This window comes from Talpa occidentalis, unplaced genomic scaffold, assembly GCF_014898055.3.
Source record: "Talpa occidentalis isolate TD23 unplaced genomic scaffold, MPIMG_talOcc4v2.1 talOcc4.8, whole genome shotgun sequence".
Lineage (NCBI taxonomy): Eukaryota > Metazoa > Chordata > Mammalia > Eulipotyphla > Talpidae > Talpa > Talpa occidentalis.
In genome coordinates this window covers 5,564,334-5,585,913 of record NW_023605194.1, presented here as the reverse complement: position 1 = coordinate 5,585,913, position 21,580 = coordinate 5,564,334, and the positions used below count along the sequence as shown (strand labels likewise).

General features: G+C 53.4%; 1 protein-coding gene across 4 annotated transcripts in view; it reads left to right on the top strand.

The window, feature by feature from the left end:
• Nucleotides 1-21,580, top strand: part of TACC2 (transforming acidic coiled-coil containing protein 2) — a 116,064-nt gene that overhangs the window by 55,888 nt on the left and 38,596 nt on the right. For all 4 annotated transcript variants that reach the window (XM_054690703.1, XM_054690702.1, XM_054690701.1 and 1 more), the window contains one exon: nucleotides 20,541-20,686. Coding sequence is in view for 3 of the 4 variants with exons in the window: in XM_054690702.1 (XP_054546677.1) it covers nucleotides 20,541-20,686 (146 nt within the window). In the remaining variant the exon portion in view is untranslated. The remainder of the gene's footprint in view (nucleotides 1-20,540; nucleotides 20,687-21,580) is intronic.

Sequence of the window (21,580 nt, the reverse complement as noted above, 5' to 3'; positions counted from 1 at the left end):
GGGCAGCAAGGCTGGAGATGAGCTCAGGGTGCACATGTGTGCTGGGGTACAGCCCACTGGAATCAAAAGCGGACATGCCTGCCTTTCCCCAGGGGCTCAGGGAGGGCCTTGGGAAGAGAAAAACTGAAAGCTAGAAGGTGGGCAGGATTCAGAAGTGTCTGCGGGAGATTTTTTAGTTTTAGGACTTCTTCAGATTTCAGGCTTGGGATCCCTGGGGCAGCTTTTGTAGCCAAGGCTGCTGGCTTCATCCTGCACAGGAGCTTACTGAGATAAGGAGGCAGGGAGATGGAGATCCTGTATCTCCCCTGTGGGGAATAGAAGTCTAGCAGCTGGAGGAGCTGGAAGGCATGTGGGACCTGGGGACCTAGGACAGGGGATGGCGGTTCAGGCGTGGACATGCCCCTTCTACCCCTCAGGGAGGTCCCCTTTCAGCAGCTTCCCCTAAGGGCTTGCTAGAAATGCAAGATCTCAGGCCCCAGACTGACTGGCTCAGAAGCTCCATTTAAAACCAGTGATTTGTAGACAAAAGCTATGAGAAGCCTTGAGCCGGCCAGGTCTTCATCCTGGGCCACGAGGAACCACTTCCAGCTGCCTGCCTTTTCTGGCCTAGGGTGAAGTTCTGAGAACAACAGAAACCATTGTTCCAAATAGAGAAAGGGTGGCAGGGAGCGAGTTCTCTTGCAGAAAACTCATACTCGTCTGCACCGATAGGTGGGCTGTGCACACAGGAAGAGGCTGGGTGGGCGTGCTCTGTGCCTATTGATTAGACCTGCTCTTCCTGCCTTCCCAGCATCCTCTGTGGCTCAGCTTCTGCTAAGCCAAGTAACATTAAGTACTTTTCCCTTTGTGTCGTTCGAGACCCATTCCCTTGGCTCCCTCAGCTTCTCCCAGACCCACAGCCTCCACTGACAGGCAGCTGGGCTGTTAGCGCCCTCTGTGGCACTCCTCACGTCTTCAGCTTTAAAAGACAAATTGTAAATAGGGAGACCTCTGCCACCATGGACTGTGAGGCTCAGCATGGAAGAAGGGCCAGGATGAATGGAGAGACGTGAAGAAGGATGAAGCTGGAGACCCTGATGATGGGGGAGGTAGGAGAAGCTTGACAACAGTGGCAAATGCAAAGTTGGGGACATTCCAACCAGTGACTGAGAGAAAGGTCTGAAATTGGCAATGACCAGGACATTGAATTGGGAGCACATTTGGGGCGGAGCCGCTGCCTTTGGTCTGGGACTTGAAAAGCAGGTGGACTCAGAATTGTAGCTGCAAGACCAGGACTAGGGGGAAATCTTTGGCATTAGCCCCTAGGATGAGTGGTTCTCTGGGGGCTGGTACATTCCCCAAATCTGCCATCACAGATTAGACTGTGGGGTATGTGGTTCTTCCCACCCTCCCCTACCTCTCCTCCGGTTTGGGAGCTGTTGGGACAGTCTGGTGACTGTTTTTACCCCACTTGCTTTATAGGGTTTCTCAGGGGTGAGGTGCCATATCTGCAACAATCCAAAGATGGTGTTCCTGTCACTTAAGGAGCTGCAGACAACGTCAGAGTTCCTGAAAAAGGATATCACTTTGATAATATCTCTGGGCAAAATTAGTAGTTTTTTTCCCCTCTAAAACTGAACAAGCTGCAGAGTTATCTGTAGAAGAGCAGTTGCCTGAGTCCCAAAGGAACCTCCTGGCTGCTGTCTGAATCAGTTTGTTACAGTAATACCCAGACTGGGGGGCTTAAGCAATAGACAGTTGTTTCCCACAGCTGAGATGTCCGAGATCAAGGTGCTGGCAGATCTGATTTTTGGTGAAAAAATCACTTCCTAATCTACAGGTGACCCCCTTCTTGCAATGTCCTCACATGGGGGAGAAAGAGAGGAAGAGAGAAAGCTTTTTCCTGTCTCTTCTTATAGGAGAGGGCTCTACCTTCGGGACCTAATTACCTCTCAAAGGCCCCCCTCCTAATACCATCACAGTGGGGATTAGAGTTTTAGTGTGTAAATCTGGGGTGAGGGGCACAGCTGAAACCAAGCCAACCCAGGGGCCTGACCCATCCACAGTTAAGACTACAGGACAACCAAAAACCAGACACAGTGTGAAACAACAATAAGAGGACTTATTTACACAGGGAGTGAGAAAAAGAGAGATATTTACAGGCTGGCACATGGCCAGAGACAGTCTGTCCTGCCCCGGATAGCATCTGCTGAGCAGAGACCAAGGTCCAAACCGAAACCGCACATGGTAAGAGGCAGCTTCTGCACACACACCCCTCCTCACCAGTGGCTTAACTGCCAAAACCCCAGCTGTATACAATTGCCAAAGTACCAATAATTCATCTGCAAAAAGCCAGCAATCTAACTGTTCCATTGCCCCTGAAGTTTCATTGGTAAAAAGCCTCAGCGCTGTCCTTATTTACCATTAGCCCCCCCACCTCGGGGGTGGAGTCCAGAAAGCTCCATCTTCTACCATTGAGTTGGCAATGAGCACTACCCACTGGCCTGGAGGTTGTTCCTCACTGTTCCTCTTACACAGCCACTGAGTCCATAGCAGGTACTCATTCCTCAGCTATCACTGCTGTGACCTGCATATAGCCAGGTGTCTGTTCTAGAGAGATCCTGGCCCCTCACTCCCTTCTTTTTGACTCACCTGCAGGCTTTCTCTAAGGCAAGCCCAGGGCCCGATGTTCTGAGACCTTGTAGCTACCCCTTGTCCAACAGGGAGTGCCCCCCCTCCCTGCTGAGGCACTGGGACAAGGCACTGGTTCAGGCTAGGTGAGCAGCTGGGACTGGGATGTTGACTGAGCTGCTGTGGGAGAACCTTCCATCCAGGTCAGCGGGCCACCCTGTCCCCATCGCCAGGTTTCTTTCCACGATCTGTGGCTCTCTATCTTTGGTTGCCTAGGAACCACTTTAGCCTGAAATATGACTGGCTGTTCTTGCCAGATGGATTGCCTGAGCCGGGGCAGTGTTCCGGGGTAAGCAAAAGATGTTGAACAATTCCATCCTTTCCCCTTAAGATTAATGATGAGGAGTTAGGCAGTGCAAACAATTGTTCTGTGAAAAGCAATTGCTCACAGGCTGATGCCTTTGTCTTGGGGTGGACAAGAGTCTGGGGGAGACGGGTTGGCCACAGGGAACTGACTTGGTCTGAATAGCTGGAGTCCAGTCATCCTGCGCCCGGCTCCGATGGCGCTGGTTCTGTTCATTGCCACACTCCCTTCAGCGGTTGTTTCTGTAGCTGTCCTGTTTGCCATCACCAAAGATGGACTCGGACCTGGCTGCTGCAGTGTCGGAGCTAGGAGGGGACGCTTTTCCTCTGAGCCTGGCTGAGTAGACTTAGATTCAGCAGAAGATTTTGTGTGACAGGTGTGTCCTATTATGATTTTATGTTCCATCATCCTACCAGGCTGGGACGTCTACCCCATTTTATGGTTGGGGAGACCAGCACCTCTAGATGACTTATGGCAAGGGCTTAGACAATTTTTTAGGTAAAGGGCCAGAGAGTAAATATTGTAAACTTTGCAGGCACATGGTCTTTGCTGCAACAACTGCTGTCTGCAGCAGCATTGACAACTCAAAGACCATGTTCCAGTAAAACTTTATTTACAAAGGTAGGTGGGGATTGGGTTTTGCTGACACAGTTGTACAGCAGGTTGGTATTGGGCTTGGAGCCCGACCCGCAAGACCTCATGACCCTTTATCAACACAAGTGCCCTTGAGCTGTCCGCCTGGGCCTCTGTCTTTGTTTCTTCCTGGCTGGCTGGGATTGAACCCACGCTGCAGAGGCTGCAGACACCTCCACAGCGCTGCACTCAACCTGCTGCACCACCGGGGAGGCCCTCATTGCTTTTAGTCTAAACTGTCCCCCCACCCCCACCCCCCGTTGGGATTCATGGACTCAGGTCTGGCCCCTGCCTCTCCTCCACTGAGCTGCAGTTCTCAGCCACTGGTCACCTGAACATGCAATACCTGCCTGCCCCAGGGCCTTTGCACATGCTATCAACCAGCTAGGAAACACCTGCTCTTTGCTGGCTCGACTGACTCCTCCAGTTTAGATTCTTGGCAGGTTTTCCTGCCTTTATTTTTATTTTTTATTTTTTTTAATTTTTTTTTAATAGAGGCATGTTTTATTTATTTATTTATTTGTTTGTTTGTTTTGTTAATTTTTTTTTTTTTAATAGAGGCATGCTTTTTTTTTTATTTATTTATTTGTTTGTTTGTTTTGTTTATACATGCACTGGGTACAGTCAGAAGCACGGGAGGGTGGGAGAATTCACCAGAGCCAGAGCGGGGAGCAGAGCAGGCAGAAGGACCGAAGCACACTGCTGAGGGGAGCAGCGGGCGGCAGGAGAGGTCTGCGCGCCATGTGGGACCCTCCTCAGGTGGCCGGGGAGCAGCCAGGGATCGAACCGGTGCTGCAGAGGTCGCCGGCAGCTTCGCAACCCAGCGCTCAACCACTGCGCCACCGGGGAGGCCCCTTCCTGCCTTTATTTTTCAGGGCTGTCCACTGGGATCTTCAGTGGAAAGGTCCTGCAGTCTGCCCTGTCCAGAATGGTAGCCACTCACCATATGTGCTTATTGAGCACTCAGAATGTAGGTGCTATATTCAAGAAACAGAATTTTAATTTTAGTTTAATTTAAATTTAAAGAGCCACACATGGCGAGTGGCTGTTGTGGGACATCCCGACTCTGTAGTGTTCTCTTATTTGAATTCTTTGTAAAACTTGGCACAAATAGTGTTTATTGAATGGTTGTTGCATAACTGTTCTCACCAGAATGTAAACCACCTGCAGAAGTGTTCTGCTAGGTGTGCACATGTCCTCATCCAGCACCGTGACTGGCACATGGTAGGTACTTGACAATTTGTTGAATGAATGTCTTATAGCAAAAAGACACATCTTACCACCCATCCTGCACAGTGCTGAGCAGCCCTACTTTGGGGGAGCTCAGAGGGGCAAGGGAGGCTCGCTTGGCTGGACCTCGGGCATTAAGGTTCTGTGGCCCTGGCTCAAAGCCTGCTGGCTCAGCACCCTGCCTGCTGTCAGCACCGTTCGGCCCCTGGAGTCCTGCCTGTGCCGCTGGTTAAAGGAAGCAGCCCCCGTCTGGGTGCTCTTATGGGAGTGTCCCCAGAAAGAAGCAGTGCAGGCCATCAGCGGGTCACTCTGGGGACAGTTGAAGCCTCTCCCCTGCTAGCTCCCCTCTTCCTGTCCCCTCTGCCCTCAGCTCCTCTCGGTTCATCTCTTGGCTGGTCTCTTCCCACCTTCATCTGCTGGCTGAGGAGCAGCTGCCAGCACTGCATAGGCTTCCAGTGGGGCAGGGGTGGGACTGGGAACAGTAAACTACCTTTATTCCCATGTTTGCAATCTCCGCAAAGGACAACTAACTACTCCTGGGGCAGGGAAGGTGGGTCTTCCGCCCGGTGCACCCTGTGGCTGAGCAGCAAATGGCCTGTGGAATGGCTGATTTCCCGCAGGTTTTGTACCTGCCAACCCTCCTGATTTAGAAGGGCTTGTGGGTTTGCTGCTTTCACTGTGTCCTCTGTGTTTTCCTTAAATGGAAGCGGCAAGGCAGCCGCTGGCTCCGGGGCAGAGCTGTGTGGGCTGGTGATGGGGGATGGAGGGAGGTGGCCCTGGAGCCTGGTAAGAGGCAGGTCACCGTAGCTCTGTGTCCTGATGAGGCTGACAACTCAGGCAATGGCCAGACCCAGCGTGCTACCAGCACCCAGTCACCCTTAATGCACGTGTTTGTGGAGTTTCAGAGTCTGAGAATCTTAGAACTGGAGACATCAGAAACCGCAGAGGCCTTTTTTATCAGGTTGCCTGACATCACACACACACATCACTCGTGAATATGGCCCAGATCTTTCCAGCTAGTCCTTATTCCAAGTCAGGCTTCCCTTTAACTTTCAATTTGCTGAGACCTTTTGTCAGCGTGGACTTGATCATTGGTAAGCGTCGACCGGAGGCATCCTCCCTGGGCAGTGACATAGCATCGTCTGCATATTCTCCGTCTCTTTGGGAAGTGGAGTGTATAGTTTATTTAGGGATAAAAAATGACCGACAGTGATCCTTGGCCCAGGTCTCCTTGAGTCTTAGCTGGCATCTTTGCTCCATGGTGTCCCTTCTGATTCCTTCCATCTTCCCAAGGTGCTCTGAGAGTTCCCTCTCCAAGGCGGCAGGTGGTGGACATTAGTTGATCCTGGGTGAGAAAAGACCAAGAAAGAGCTGATCCCACTTGAGGACCAGCAAGCTCAGCAGCAGCTGGACAACCCCTGGCATTTAAGTAGCTGATGCCTGGTGAGACTTCCTGGGTTCAAGCGCCCCAAGCTCCAGCATAGTGGCCCTGGAATGCCACCACAGTGGTGACTGGTGCCCCAGGGTCTTACTCTCATGCTCCAGCCGTGGTGACAGCATACATGTGTCTAGATTGGAGCTTGACACTTAGAGCACATGGAGCTGCTCTCTGTGCCCTGCAGGGCGAGACTGTCCCCGTGGGAGTTGCCAGCCTGGTCACGGTGCCTGTGCCAGGAGCTTGTGCTCTGCAGTCCCCGTGCAGGAGCCATTTCTGATGGGGATCAGACCTGGGTGTTTGGCACTTTAGGCCAAGCCTGGATCAAAGGGGGCCCGGCTTCTGAGCACTGCCCCTCCTGGCCTTTCATGGGGCCCTGGTGGAAGTTGCTAATTGTACATTGTTCTGCATTAAAGGGACACGCCTAGAACTGTCTGGAAGTATTTTCCCTCCAGGAATGAGGGAGAGGCTGGCTTTACTTTGGGGAAAACATCTGTACTCATTGCAGGTCATGCATGGAATTTCCCGACCCAGCCCTGTTCAGAAGAGGATCCTGTGACACTTCTTTTCCTGGCATGCTCCAGGGGAGAAAGAGTGGTCCCCAAGATGATTTCCTGGGGGGCGGGGTTGCTCAGAGAATCAGCCTCTCAGGACGCCTGTTTTGTGGGGGAAAGGGAAAGGCAGAAGTGTGGGCAGGGGTATGAGGCGGGGATGGGCGTGCATGGGGCCACCGGTCTCTTGGGCGCACCCGCCGGAGTGGGGTGACAATGGGTGGGGTTTGTGTGCGCCAAGCAGGCATGTCTTGGGACAAAGAGCTGGGGTCCAGGGGGCTATCCCTGGGCAGAGCAGCCCCCAGAACGTTCTCCTGTGGCCTGAGCCGGCCACTTCATTGGAAGTGATCTGACCCGGAGAGGAGGATATCTCGGTGGCTGAGCGGTTCCTTCAGGGCTCACTGTCAGGTAGCTTCAGAACAAGGTCTCCCCACACATACACACCCAGAACAAAGCCTGGGGGCAAAAACCTGAAGCTTTGGATTTCGTGGCTTTTAAAATCACCTTTGATCTACCACGGGCGCTGGCTCCTGGGGCTGTCCCTCGTAACCTCCTGGCGCCCCGAGTGGGCCTCTGGTGCTGTCTCACCGCCCCGGAGCCCCGCTCAGCTGTGTCTCCTGCCCTAACTGGGGTGTCGCGGGAGGCGAGGCTGCTCCTGACACAATTCTGAGTATCAGGGCCTTCAGGAAGCAGGCAGAGCTTGAGAGAAGAGCCCTGGGGTCAGGGACCGGGAAGGGAAGGAAGAGGCGGCCACGCGGGGCTGGAAGCTTCTGCGCTGTTCCCCGGGAGCCTGGCCGCTCGGGCCCTGGAGCCTGAACAGCGGCGAGGTCTGTGGGAAAGAGCACCAGGTAAGGGACAGCCCGGCCTGGCGGAAGGCGGGCACGGGGGAAGTGGAGAGGGGTTTGTTCTCCCGGTGCCTGGCGACCTACTGTTCTAGTAACAGGTGAGGGAAGAGCGTGTCCGAGCCAGCTCTGTGGGCCACACACCACAACCCTGGCCCCCATGGGGCGGAGCTCTTCCCACCTGCCCGACAGCTCAGTCGTGGGGCTGCCCCCAGACTCCAAGGCCCACGACAGTGAGAAGGACAGTGGGCCGGGGCTGGGCTGAGGCTGCGGCCGGCACGGCTATTTTCCCTCCCATTTTTCTGCCCTCATGTCTGCCCTCCCGCGTGACTATCCCTTGCACCCTGGCCTTGCCTGCTGAAGTCCTCCGTTTCCTCTTTATCTGGTGCGACTCTGGGGCCATGTCTGTGACCTGCGTGTTTTACACAGACCAGGGAGGCAGGTGGCATGGAGACGGAGGGGGTGCCTGTGAATGGGCGATCAAGAGGGGTCATGAGCCCAGATCAGCACTAACCAACGCCCCCCTTGGCTAAGGACAGATCACACCATGAAAATGGCTCATGGACAAAGGCACCCGCCCCGCACCAGGCCGGCTGAGGCTCTGGGCACGTGGCATCGCCAGCGCCCCCTGCACTTGGAACCGTCAGCTTTTGGAGCTGCTGTTATGACATCCATGAAATGGGGCTCCCCCCTCCCCTCTCTGTTGTAGAAGAATTCTGCTTGAGTCAAGGATAAGGGAAAGAAATGATACATGAAATTTTCCTGAAATGCGATCATCATTTTTTGAAAAATATAGCAGAATTTCCAGTGAAGTCTATTGAAGGAAGCCCTGAAATGCTGGTAGCTTGCGTGGAAGGAAACCTTATCCCTGGGCTGACTATTTATAACAGGAAAACCTGAAAGGCCTGTGAAGTGGAAGAGCAGCTTTAACTTGCAAGGCGAGTTCTGCGGGCCCACGTGGGGAGCAGGAGCAAGTCCACGGTTTCTCTTGTCTGGGATCTGGGAAGGGCTGAGCTGATGGTGGGTGAGCTCGCCCCTGCCGCCCCCCACACAGGCCCCCACGACTGCTGAGACTCCTTGCCCCGCAGTCTCCTCTCCTTCCATCTCCTCCTCAGGCATTGCTTTCCAGTCCTGGGGTGAAGATGGGGCCTACGCCTGGGGACCTCTGTCTGGAAGTGGTACTTGAGGGTCTGATTATTTTCTTGATCTGAGCAACTTTTAGCTCCTTCACTATTTTCCATCACGGACATCTTTGTTGTAAGATGTTGATTTTCTTGAGTTTCGAGGCTGGGGTGGGGATTTGGTTGCTGGGTTTTCATCTGGAGCCTGGTGTTGAGCTGGCCGGTTGGCAGCGTTGGCTGCTGAGTAGCATCCCCCACTATGCGGAGCAGGGGAACCCCGGGGCTGGCTCTTGACGGAACTGCAGGGGAGCTGGCAAGAGGCAGAACTTTCCCATCTTTGTTTTGGAGAGAATTGGATGTTCCTCCTGAGGGCGCCTGTGTGCACCAGGCCCCCTCCCCGAAGTCCAGGAGCCAAAACCCAGGTGCAACCCTTGATTGTTTCCTCTTATTTCTAATGCTCAGCCCATCAACACACCGTGTGACGACAGAGGAGATCAGCTTCTACTTATTTCATTGAACTTAAACATTAAAACTCGGGCTAAAACCAAAAGCATGACTTTTAAATAGCAGGAACCTGGAGATAATGGAAAACTTTGATGCAAGAGATTTGGGAAAAAAAAATCAAAGCACAAAGCTGACCTTTAACATCTCGTCCTAAAAATAAGAAAGAATGTTTGTAAGCCGGAGGGCGTGAAGGCATGAGGGATATAAATAGCCAGGTGCCTATTGTGGGATTTATTCCTTGTTCTTGTCCTTTGATCATAGAATTCAGTAGTTCTTGACAAGGTCAGCTCTGAGACTCTACTGTAACTCAACTGGGTTATTGTCACAAAACCCTTAACCTTGAGACAATTTGCCTGTTTGATGTGGGAAACTGTATCTGTTCTTTGGAGCTCTGTGAGGTATAACTGAAATCTGAGGTTGCTTATCAGCCTTGCATATATAAGTTCCGATACTTTTGTTTTTATTGAGTCAGTCAGAATAAAAGACGGTTCAGCCTCTTGGAGTTGAAAAAACCGACTTTATTCCTGGTATCAGTCATAGTGCAAGTGAAAATAACTGCTTCCCTGGTGGTGCAGGAGTTAAGTCTCAGCACTATGAAGCTGTGCGCAGCCACTGCAGCACAAGTTCGATACCCAGCCAAGGAGCTACCCACATGGCGCGGCAGACCTCTCTTGTCTCCCCGCTGCTCCCCTCAGCAGTGGATTTCAGTCAGCCTGCCTGTTCTGCTCCCCACTCTGTCGCTGGTGAATATTCTCATCTACCCGCAACTCTTGCCTGTACCCCAGTTCTTGTATGCATAAATAAATAAACCTTTAAAAAGAAAAAAGGGAAGAACTGCTTCCAAGTGGGTGTTGTTTGGGTTTGGTTTGAGCTGAGCTCTTGGGGACCTGTCCCTCCCACCCTGGCAGGTACCAAGCAGGCTGTTTGGTCCATGGCAGGCCTGGGTGGTGGCCCCGTGGCTCCCTGTGGCCTTGGTGGGTAGCAGGTCAGTGTAATTACACTGATGACCTTCACACATCCTAGAAATAGCCTCACGCTGCATTTCTCAGAATGTTTCCCGATCGCTAAGCGATACCTGAATTGTGTGTTTCCACACTCGTCACACAAGCTCCCTGAACACACACAAGACCTGTATGCACACAAACAAAACAAAAACATGCTTATTTTTGCCAGAACGTGTTGAGTGACCCCCGGGAGCTCAGCTCATCCTAGGACACGCATCTGCGGGGCCTTCTGCTGGCCTCTCGGGTCAGGCCCCTTCTTACCTCTTCAGTCCCGCCCAGCTGGTCTGAAGCTCCTTCTGGACTCAGCAGCTCCTTGCTGGTCTGACCATCTCCGCCTGAGCCCTCCAACACACCCTCCTGCCTCCAGGCCAGACTGACCACCTTGTAGAAGGTGAGCCTATCCCTGTGCCAGCCCGTGGAAGGCTCTCTCCTGGCCCACTTTGCCCTCCCTGGGGGCCTGACATCCAGTCCCTCCTTCCAGCCCTGGGTTCTTCACCTTGCAGAGCTCCCATGGCAGCCTTCTTGCCCACCTCGGGGCCTGCTAGGTCCTTCCTTCAGGCTCCTCCCCGAGCATCCTCCTTTCCAGGGAGGCGCAGCAGCAAGTCCACGTGCTCCCAGCCTGCAGCTCCGCGTGTCAGCACGTCTTCTGTTGTGCTGATTGTAGTTTCTGCGTGGCTGGGGATTAATTCAGGAAATATTCGAGTGAATTTATTGCTTAATTTCACTATTCCTCACCCACAGCCGTCTTAGCTCTGTGTGTGTGTGTGTGTGTGTGTGTGTGTGTGCGCATGTGTGCGTGTGCTCTTGCAAGCCCAGGCGTGCCTGTGTGCCAGGATGGGGGTGCTGCATGTGTGGGAAGAGCCAGAAAATCACATTCTTTTTCCATTGCTCAGTCAACGCCAAAATCAGTGCTATGATTGTCCTGTCAAAGGGGCCACTTGGGAAAGTGTGAGCAGGCTGTGCTGCGATCCTGTTAAGGAGAAAGGCTCTCCGACTGGCACTGCAGAACCTGAACGGCTTAAGGACAGAGACAGTGAACATCTTCCCAGTGCCAGGCAGCCCCACGTGGTTCTGTCCCCGCTGCCAACTCCAGAGGCAAGGAAACTGAGGCCCAGGGAAAATAAGAAACCCGTCCAAAGTTGCCCCCTCACAAGTGGCAGATCATGAATTTTGGAGCCAGATCTGTTGAGACTTATCTTTATATTTGGTGACTGCTGTGCTGGCTGCTTCTGCAAGGGGACCCGGCTAATAGCGCTCACGTGTTACTCGTGAAGAAAGTGCTTTAATTCAGACTATATCAGCTCAGAATTTTTAATAAGTGGGTCAAAGGCTAAGTTGCTGCATTATGTATGAGAGAATGGTGTGAACATGTGCCCAGGAAGAAGGGGGGCCTTGAGAGTGGAGCACATTTTCCCTGCAATTAGCCTGTGTTTACAAGCCATTGTTTTCCTTTTGCTCCTGTGAAGAGAGTGCAAGAAGGGACCACAGGTGTAAGCTCCCTGCTTTATTGTACAGACAGCCCCACTTGAGCGATAATCTGTAAAATAGGGACCAGACTCCCCAAAATGTCAACATCTCAAAAACAAGGAAAGTCTGACAAATTGCCATGACCCAGGGGCCTAAGGAGACTTGAGCCATAGGTTTAATTTGTATTTGAATAGAATATTAGGGCCCAAAAAGGACAGAATTCAATTTAAGGAAATCTAAATAAAGTATGGACTGAAGTGAATTAAATGTGTCAGTATTGGTTCATCAGTTAAAACAAATGTGCATGTTAATGTCAGATGGTAATCATCTGTAAAATTGAGTGTGCAATATAGGGACATCTTTGCAATTCTGGTAAATCTAAAGCTGCTTATAATGAAATTTATATATATATATATATAAAGGCTTACCTAGTTAAAAAAGTACTGTTTCCAACATTGGTAGAAATTGAGCTTTAAAGATTTTCTAGCCTTCAAGCTTTTATGTTTTTTTAAAAGATTTATTTATTTATGCATACAAGAGCTGGGGTACAGGCCAGAGATGGTGTGGGGGTGAGAGGCTTCACCAGAGACAGTGGGGAACAGGCAGACTGATCAAAGTAGGAGCAGCGGACGAGGCAGGAGAGGTCTGCTGCGCCATGTGGGCTGCTCCCTGGCGGGCTGGGGATCAAACCTTTGCTGCAGAGGCTGCAGATTGCTTCACAGTGCGGTGTTTAACCCCTTCGCCACCAGGGAGGCCCTAGACTTCAAGCTTTAAAAGCAAAGCTTTCACGCTTCCCCATCCAACTTCCGCCTGGGTCTTTTTTTTTTTTTTTTTTTTTAAGTTTTATTTATTTATTTATTTATTTTTAATTTTATTTTTTATAGAGGCATGTTTTATTTATTTGTTTGTTTGTTTGTTTGTTTATTACAAACACTGGGTACAGTCAGAAGCGCGGGAGGGTGAGAGAATTCACCAGAGCCAGAGCAGGGAGCAGAGCAGGCAGAAGGACCGAAGTACACTGCTGAGGGGAGCAGCGGGCGGCAGGAGAGGTCTGCGCGCCATGTGGGACCCTCGCCGGTGGCCGGGGAGCAGCCGGGGATCGAACCGGCGCTGCAGAGGCCGCGGGCAGCTTTGCAACCCAGTGCTCAACCACTGAGCCACCGGGGAGGCCCCTAAGTTTTATTTATTTATACAAGCCCCGGGTACAGTCAGAAGCGCAGGAGGGTGAGAGAATTCACCAGAGCCAGAGCGGGGAGCAGAACAGGCAGAAGGACCGAAGTACACTGCTGAGGGGAGCAGCGGGCGGCAGGAGAGGTCTGAGCGCCATGTGGGACCCTCGCCGGGGACCCGGGGATCAAACTGGCGCTGCAGAGGCTGCGGGCAGCTTTGCAGCCCAGCGCTCAACTGCTGCGCCACTGGGGAGGCCCACGCCTGAGTCTTTTTTTTTAAAGATTTTTAAATGAATGAAAAAATAAAAATAAATTTTAAAAGATTTTTAAATAAATAAATTTTTAGATAAATCTTTTTTAAAAAGATCCACAGTCGTGACTGAAACTCATTGAGACCCACTGTGGGTACATGTTGGCTTTTACTCAGCAAGTTGGGAAAGAGGTTTGCTGGGGAGCTCGCCTGTGGGAGTTCCAGCTGGGGCATCTCTCGGTACTCCAGGCCTCAAGAAGGACCGATTTTCAGATAAATGAAATAAAAGCAAAAACAAAGAAGCATGTTCTCAGCCTGCAGAACCTCGGGATCTCCGTAGCCTCCCTCAAGGTCAGCGTCCTGGCCCGGGGGGGTCAGACCCTGTGATGGGTAAGCGCAGCTGCTTGGAGCTCACAAGGGCTTTAGCAAGCTGGCTGCAGCCTGTGCAAGGTGTGGGTTTATTTGTTAAAAACCATGACTTTTCTGCCTGTATGAGGAAGGTATTTATGCTGAGTTGAAACATTAAAAGGAGATGAGTGTAGGGAGCAGGGAGAGCCCGCCGAGCCTTTCTCCAGTGCTGTTATTAATAATAATTTGCAAGCCTCTGAAGGAGCACTTTAAAGGCAAAATTGTAAATGATGAATTATAAAGTCAGAGCAGATGAGCTTTAATTATTGATGGAACGTGCAGGATTCAAGTTAGCAGGGCAGCCTCCAAATGTACCTTTTCCCTCTTTTTGACTGGAGGGGGCGAGAACAGAGAGACCGAGAGAAGCGAGGAGAGCGCGCGTGCACACATACAAGCACACGCGTGCACACATACAAGCACATGCGTGCACACACTCGGCGGGGAGGGAACAAACAGATGCTCAGGCTCGGGGACAGATGGGGTTGAGAGAGACTCAGAGTCAGAGACACACAGAGATAAACACAAAAGAGACAGACACGCAGGGGAGGACAGCAGTGCCCTGCCCTGGACCGGGGCCGTCCTCTGGCAGCCTCCTTGTCAGTCCTTCTTCCCGTGACCTCCCGGGGCGGGAGGGACAGGGCAGGTCTCGGGCACAGACGCAGGAGACACGAGAGCCCTGCTCTCCCGGCCTGACCCCTGCAGAGGCCCCGCCGGCTCAGGGTCGTCTGCTGGGCCCTGGGCTTCAACGCGTGGATCTGAGGGGACGCAGAGATTTGGTCCACACGGGCCTGCTGCGATGCGCCTCGTGGGTCTGCAGATCAGTGCAGAAGAGCAGGAACTTCAGCAAAGCCTGAGTCCCCTGCCTTGGCTGGACAGAGACACTTGTAGTCAGGGCTGGCCGTGTCTCACCTGGCAGGCCAAGGTGTGCCTGTCCCGTGGCTTAGAACGCAGCAGGGCCTGGAGGAGAGAGGACTTCTGACGACTGCCGGTCGGAGTCGCCTCCTGGTGTCTTTCTCGAGCCCATGTGTTTTATATATATATATTTTTTTTTTTTTTAAGATTTATTTATTTATTTATACAAGCACTGGGTACAGTCAGAAGTGCGGGACGGTGAGAGAATTCACCAGAGCCAGAGCGGGGAGCAGAGCAGGCAGAAGGACCGAAGTACACTGCTGAGGGGAGCAGCGGGCGGCAGGAGAGGTCTGCGCGCCATGCGGGACCCTCCTCCGGTGGCCGGGGAGCAGCCGGGGATCGAGCCGGCGCTGCAGAGGCTGCGGGCAGCTTCGCAACCCAGCGCTCAACCGCTGCGCCACCGGGGAGGCCCAACCATGTGTTATATTTTTTTTCACTAGCATCCATAAATATTTTATTTCTAGTTAGATTTTCAAGAATCTGAGGTTAAAGGTCTCAGTGGAAGTTACTCATGCAAGGAGTCGGGCTTGCAGAGTCACCGCCTGGTTTTACTCTGGAGAGGCAGAACAGGGGCCACGTCGGTGGGATGGTGGACACGGGTGCTGGTGCTTCACTGTCCACAGTGAGACCCGCAGCCAGGGAGATCCTCAGCCGCTGAGGAGCCGCTTCTCTTTTGCTAAACGCCTGTGCAATGGTCAACAGTCCTTCTCAGAACTGGGAGGATGGGGGCATCTCATGGGGCATCTACGCATGCACCTCCATGTGCCCCCCGCTTGCACGTGCCCCAGCAGCCTCCCCATTCTGGACCACTCCCCTGTGGGGCATCAGGATGGAGGCCGTCCAGCCCAGCATGACTGGGAGCACCGCCTTCTCCGGGGCTGCAGGGAAGGGACAGCAACTCCTGACGGTTGCTGTCATCCCCACGTTGGTCACGCTGAGAGCCCGCAGGTCCCATGATACGCCCAAGCTCCTGTGATGTGCCCGAGCTCTCGTGGTTAGATCAGGGAGGGGGTCTGAGATGGCCATTCTCTGCTCGAGGACCCCCTCTCATGCAGCCACCTTCTGATTGCCTTTCGGGGGAATTCTGTCTCCCCCATTCTGGTGCTTCTGGGTGAGTTGCTTATTTATTAGGTTTCCCTCCCCTCCTCTGACTAAGAGATGGCCTCACCGGATGCTCCCAGCTGTGTCCTCAACCCTGGTCCTCAGCCTCCACAGCCCCTCAATAAAGTCCATGTGCTGTGGCTGCCCAGCATTGGTTCCCGTTTGTAATTTTGTTCGCTCTGCAGTGGCTCAGCAGGACTCTTCAAGCTGTGTGTGTCTCCCCCTTCACCTGCAGGGGGTGGCCTAGCCTCAAGGCGGCCAGTTGTGGGTGGCCATTGAGTTGGCGACTTCTCAGCCTGGCCTCTGTGGACAGCTGCTCAGCGCTGAAAATAGGACTTGCCCCCAAACCCGACAGACTCTGGTGCTGGGAGTCTTGGGCTAAGTGCGCTGTCATCTGCTTTGACTTTCCCTAAGGTGTCAGCTGGCAAATTCTAGCAGCCTGGCCTGCTGCTCTCCTTGCTGTTGTCCACAGATGACAGCTCCTGATGGGGACTCTGGGTCACCTGACGTCCATGCAGCGTCTCGGCCGTCAGCGGAATTGAAATCCCCTCCTCCCCTTTAACTGGAGCAGTGGAGCAGCTTCCTGTGCTGTGTCCAGGGTGGGTCAGTTCAAGCCTGACCCTTTGCGGTCAGCTCGAAAAAGTGAGCAGCCTGGTGAAATTGTTTTAAGCAGGAGGCGTGTGCTCAGGCGAGTGTGTGTGTGTGCGTGTGTGAGCATGTGTGACTTTCTTGTTGTTCATAAAGCATGCAGATACATATGTGTGTCTGTTTTACGAGTTTTACTGTATACTTAACACTGTTGAACTATATTGTGTGTCATCATATGATGTACTTGTGGGTGCTGATCTCACACTATTTTGTTGTCCATAGATGCTCATATTTAAACAAAACCCAAACCACAGATTAACAGGGCCTGGCTGGCCACATTTTCCTGCTAAAATGTCTATCCTTGGGGACAGTTTCCATCAAATTCCCTCCTGTGACACAGCTTGTCATCCGTGAGGGGTTCGCCTTCCTCATTGCAGGGCACAGAAAGAGGTTTTCAAACTTCATAGCTTATAGAGATTCTGAAAACCAAGAAAAAGTTTAAAAAAAAAATTTTTAAGTTTTCCTGGGCGGGTGGGGTTGCTTGGATTTCGGTGCCCCGGGCCCGTTTCTGTCTTCCTTCTCTCCGTGGCCCACATGGGGCCCCAGCAGCACAGCCTCGTGCTAGCACATCCATCTAGTTGTGGGGTAGGCCGCTCTCGGCCCCCTGGACGGTCCCCTGAGCCCAGGACAGCCCCTGAGATGCAGGCGCTGTGGCCGTGACTCCCTGCTGGGTGCCAGGACTTTCCCGACAGCTTGCGGCCAGGAGGGAGTTGGCCAGCACCCCCCTCCCCGACCCTCGCGTGGATTTTCCAGTTCTTCCAAAGACCTAAGTTGTTCTCAACAATAGACTTTTTTTTTTAAGTTTTGGTCTTTTTCTTTTTTTTTTTGTAAGATTTATTTATTTATGCATACAAGAGCTGGGGTACAGGCCAGAGGTGTGGGAGGTGAGAGGATTCACCAGAGACAGAGTGGGGAGCAGAACAGGCAGATTGACTCAAGTACACTGCTAAGGGGAGCAGCGGGCGAGTCAGGAGAGGTCTGCTGCGCCATGTGGGTAGCTCCCTGGCCCGGGATCAAACTCATGCTGCAGAGGCTGCAGATAGCTTCATAGGTTGTGTCTTAACCCCTTGCGCCACCAGGGAAGCCCCCTCAAGGATGGACTTTTTAACGAGTCTGTGATACATTGAGCATCTAAACAAAATGAAAGTCCTTCTTCCAAAGCGTAGCAATTTCATATAAGGTACATTTGGAAACACAGTTCGGTTGCAAAAAATGTGTGGAAGCCACTGATGTCAATGAAAAGGGCACAGATTTTAGGGACCTACCCTGGACATGGGAACCCAGCTGCCCTTGCTGCCTGAGTGTGGCCAGCGGTCACCCGCCTCTCCAGCTGTCACGGTGCCCTCTGCCCAGGTTGCTGTCCAGCCAGCATGAAGTGGACACCACAGAGGTGTCCAGGGGGCCTAGCTCAGTGTCTGACACGCGACAACAGGTCAACATGGGGCACTTATTTTAATGCTATTCAGGCTGAGAATGAGGGCGCCATGCTCAACACCCTTACGAGCAATCTCTTCATGCTTTGGACACGCGTGTGTTTCACTGTCTTGCATCTAATTGCGTATTTACTGAGCTGGTGAGTGGAGCACATGCGTGTCCTGGTAAATAATTTTTTCAGCTACTGAGAGTATTTTAGCTGACTGCAGAGACACATTTCTCTTGTGGATACATCTTTGTAGCAAATGGAATTCATTTCCTTTTCATTCCTTTTGAAAGCGTGTGGGGGCCTTAGTGTCTTATAGTTGTTTTGTTGTAGAAAAAAAATACAAAGGCGGCAGCCAATGGGAACTGCTTTCATGCATCGGACTTCAAAATGCTGCTTTGGATTGATGTGTGGGCTCTTTGTGGGTGGACGGCAGACATCCCCGCTCTTGGAAGTGTTTTTAAGCCCCCGGGAAACTCCATAGGGGAAAAGGAGCTAATTAAAAAAGCTGCCCTCCGCCTCCTCTAATTAACTTGCTCTCCACTCCTGGGAGAGGGTGTGGAACTAGGAAACAGTGCGTGCAGCGCCGGAAGTGAATGGTGTTCTTGGGGTCCACGATGTTTTGACGCAGCAGTGGTTCCTAGTAAACACGCAGAGACCCACAAAGGCGCCTGGTGTGCCCTCCCCCTCCCTGGCGCTGCCTCCCCCAGGGGGCAGGGGTGGGGGTGTGAATGGTGGTCCCTTCCGCACTGGAGCAGGTGTGCCCCGGGCAGCTGCAGCAGGGGAGACCTCATTGGAATTCAGCAGCTTGAACCCGGGGACATCCGGCCCTCCCTGTCGCTTGCTTGTGCTGCTGGGAAGGAGCAGGGGCCCTTTGTGCACTAAAGCGGCGCATCGTGGGGCCCAGGGTTGCAGAAACCTCCGGACTAGAACTAGCCTGCAGCCTCCCCTCCATCTCTCTGCCGGATGCTGGCGAGCTCACGCCCTCCCTGGCTGGTGATGCTGCTAACTTTTTTGGGACATCAGAAGATTTAGATCCCAGAGATACTAACAGAGGAGTTAGGGGTTGGAGTTGGGGGGAGGGGAGGAGAAGCTGTTCTTCCCCGGAGATGGCTTTTGCCTCCTGGAGAATGTGGGCTCCGGTGGAATGGGCCCGGTGGATGTGGACCACGGTGACCAGCAGCGGGGACCCCAATCTGCTCGTCCAGGAGAGCAATGGAGAAAGGCAAGTGGGCTCCTTGTCGCTTCCCAGTCTGGCTGATCCAGCCTCTTGTTCTGTGTAATTTCTTGGGTTTTTCATACCGGTAAGCAGACTTTGCAAAACTTCAGGTACCCAGATCTCTTGTCATTTGAGTGGGGGTTCAGTTCTCCCCCTGGAGCCAAGCGATGGCCTTTAATATTAAAGCGAGTCTGTGAGAAGTCAGCGTGGCCCCCGTGGTGTCTGCATGAATTAGTCTTGACGCATGAAATTTGATCGTGTGTAGGTTTCAGCGCATTGGATCCTGTTGGAGGCAGCTCTGGTATCTCTGTCCGCCTCTTTGGTCCCCTGGGGGGCTTTGTGGCCAAGGTCCTGGGTTAGGGGGTAGGCATGCGGTCTTTGGCATTGATGGTGTGAGTCACTGACACACCGGTGGTAAAAGCAGCATCGATGTTGACTTTCCAAAGCATCCTCTAGCGGCTTCTTCCTCAGGCCTGGCTGGGGTGGTGGCACAGCTTGCATCCCGGGTCTCACCACTGGCTGGCAGAGGGGCTTTGGAAGATGCTGGTCCTTTGACCCTGGGGGACTCGGCAGTGTGAGTGTTTCCACTCCATACTCCCCTGACACACACCTTCTGAATATACGACCTCACCTGGGTTTTGCCCACTGGGTGCTCTGCCAGCAGAGCTCCCCTGCCACCCTCGAGAATTACCTTCTTCGAGGCATTTGCTGCTGTGTCTCTGCATCTGGGCTCCTCAGAGCAGGTTTGGGCCAGGACCATGCAATGGGCATCTCAAGCCTGCTGGCCTGAGGACACAACCTGGGCCTGGTGATCTGGGGAGGCCTCATTGATCTGGCTTAAGATGGAGGCCCCAGAGAGGGCGACAGAGCTGTCTGCTCTGGGTTTCCTGAGCCCAGATCAGGGCTTCAGTTTGGGGAGCAGCCTCCCCTTATTCCTGGGTGTGGTGTCCTCTGGGGGGAGCTTTGGGCCTCTTTTCTGGGTGAAGAGCACCCTGGAGAGCAGCCCAGTGAGGGCTGTCTCAGTGCCGGGGGTGACCAGCCAGCGTGCCCTGGCCTGGCACGTCCTCCAGCCGACTGGTTCCCTCCTTCATGCCCCGCCTGCGGGTGCGGGCTTGGGAGGCCGTGATGAAAAGGGCCGCTGGCCTCCGTGCAGGAAAAAGATGCCACGATTAGAAAGTGGCTGTCTATAATGACAAGCCCAGGGAAGGGGAAGGGGCGGCATCGTGGGAGAAAGGTGGAGGAGCCCCATGAGGCTCAGTCCCACCCAGTGGGGATCCTGTGGGGGTGTTGGGACCCCAGACTGCAAAGAGCTCCCTGCAGTGCCTCCACAGCCGTTTGGCAGAATGGGAGCCAAATAATGTGTGCCAGAGTTTTCCAGAAGATTCCGCTGCATTTGCCACTGAGGCCAGAGATGTGTGTTTTGAGAACAGATCTTTTGGGCACAAAGCTGGGGATCGTGAGACTCACGCTGGGGAACCAGGCTGTGGAATGGCCTTCCCTGTGTCTGTCTTCTGCCCCCAGCAGGGTCGCGAGCCTGATGCCCTGGCCCAGGCAGGGTCGCATCCACACCACTGAGGAACCTGGGCTTTGAGCCCTGGGCAGAGGCAGCCCTGGCCCTCCTCACCTTCTCTTTCCCCCTCTCTCTCCTCCAGGAGCTCTGACTCTGAAGAAGCGTTTGAGACCCCGGAGTCCACGACCCCTGTCAAAGCTCCGCCAGCCCCACCCCCACCGCCCCCCGAAGTCATCCCAGAACCTGAGGTCAGCGTACAGCCTCCCCCGGAAGAACCAGGAAACCCAGGTACCCCAGGGTCAGGCCTCGGTGCGGAATGGCGGAGGCCCAGAGCAGCCCTTGGCTCAGAGGGACTCCTGGGGTGGGAGGGTCCCGCCCGAGGGGGCTGGGGCTGATGTGGGTGCAAGCTGCTGGTCAGCAGGTGCAGCCAGGTACAGCTGAGAGTCTCTTTTGTTTTGCAGAAATTTGGGGGAGTCCTCTGCAGAAACCACTCCTTTAGCTCGAGCTGTCTTTGCTTGACACTCAGAAGCAGTGTTGAGTGGGAAGTGGGTGCTGGAAGGTTCTATCTTGGATTCTAATATTTTGCCCCTTGGTTCCCGCCTGTGAGAACCCTGCATCTGGCCAGCCCGGGTGGACCTGCATTTTTAATAAAGAACATCCCCCCGTGGCTTGGGCATGTAGATATTGTGTAACTGGACCGGATGGCCAGCGAGCCAAGTCTGTGCGGGGAAGGTTCGCTTATTCCTCATCAAGCTCCAGTTACCTGATTTCCTTTCTGTTTCCCACATCCTTTCTCCTCCAGTGTGACATAAAACACAGGCCTTTCTGTCCCTTTCAGAAGCAGTGATGACAGGTGGTGGGAGGGCTTGGAGGGTGGGACAGATCTGTCCCCCAAGTCCAGGCACCCACCTGGCTGCTGCTCTCAGCGTGCAGCCTCCTGTGCAGACTGCCCTAGTGTGGAAGGCCACCGCAGGCCTGCAAGGAGATGGAGCTGCTCGAAATGGCCAGTTAGGGGTGGGTGGTGCCCATGCACCAGCCTCCCACAGGTCATAGCCATGACTCCATAGTGGGATGCACAGCTCCATGGTGGGGTGCAGAGCTGTTCTGCAAGATCACACTCTGGTTAACTTGGAGCAGCCATGTCCCAGGCCTGGCCCTTTCCTGGTCCATCTCCCCAGGTTG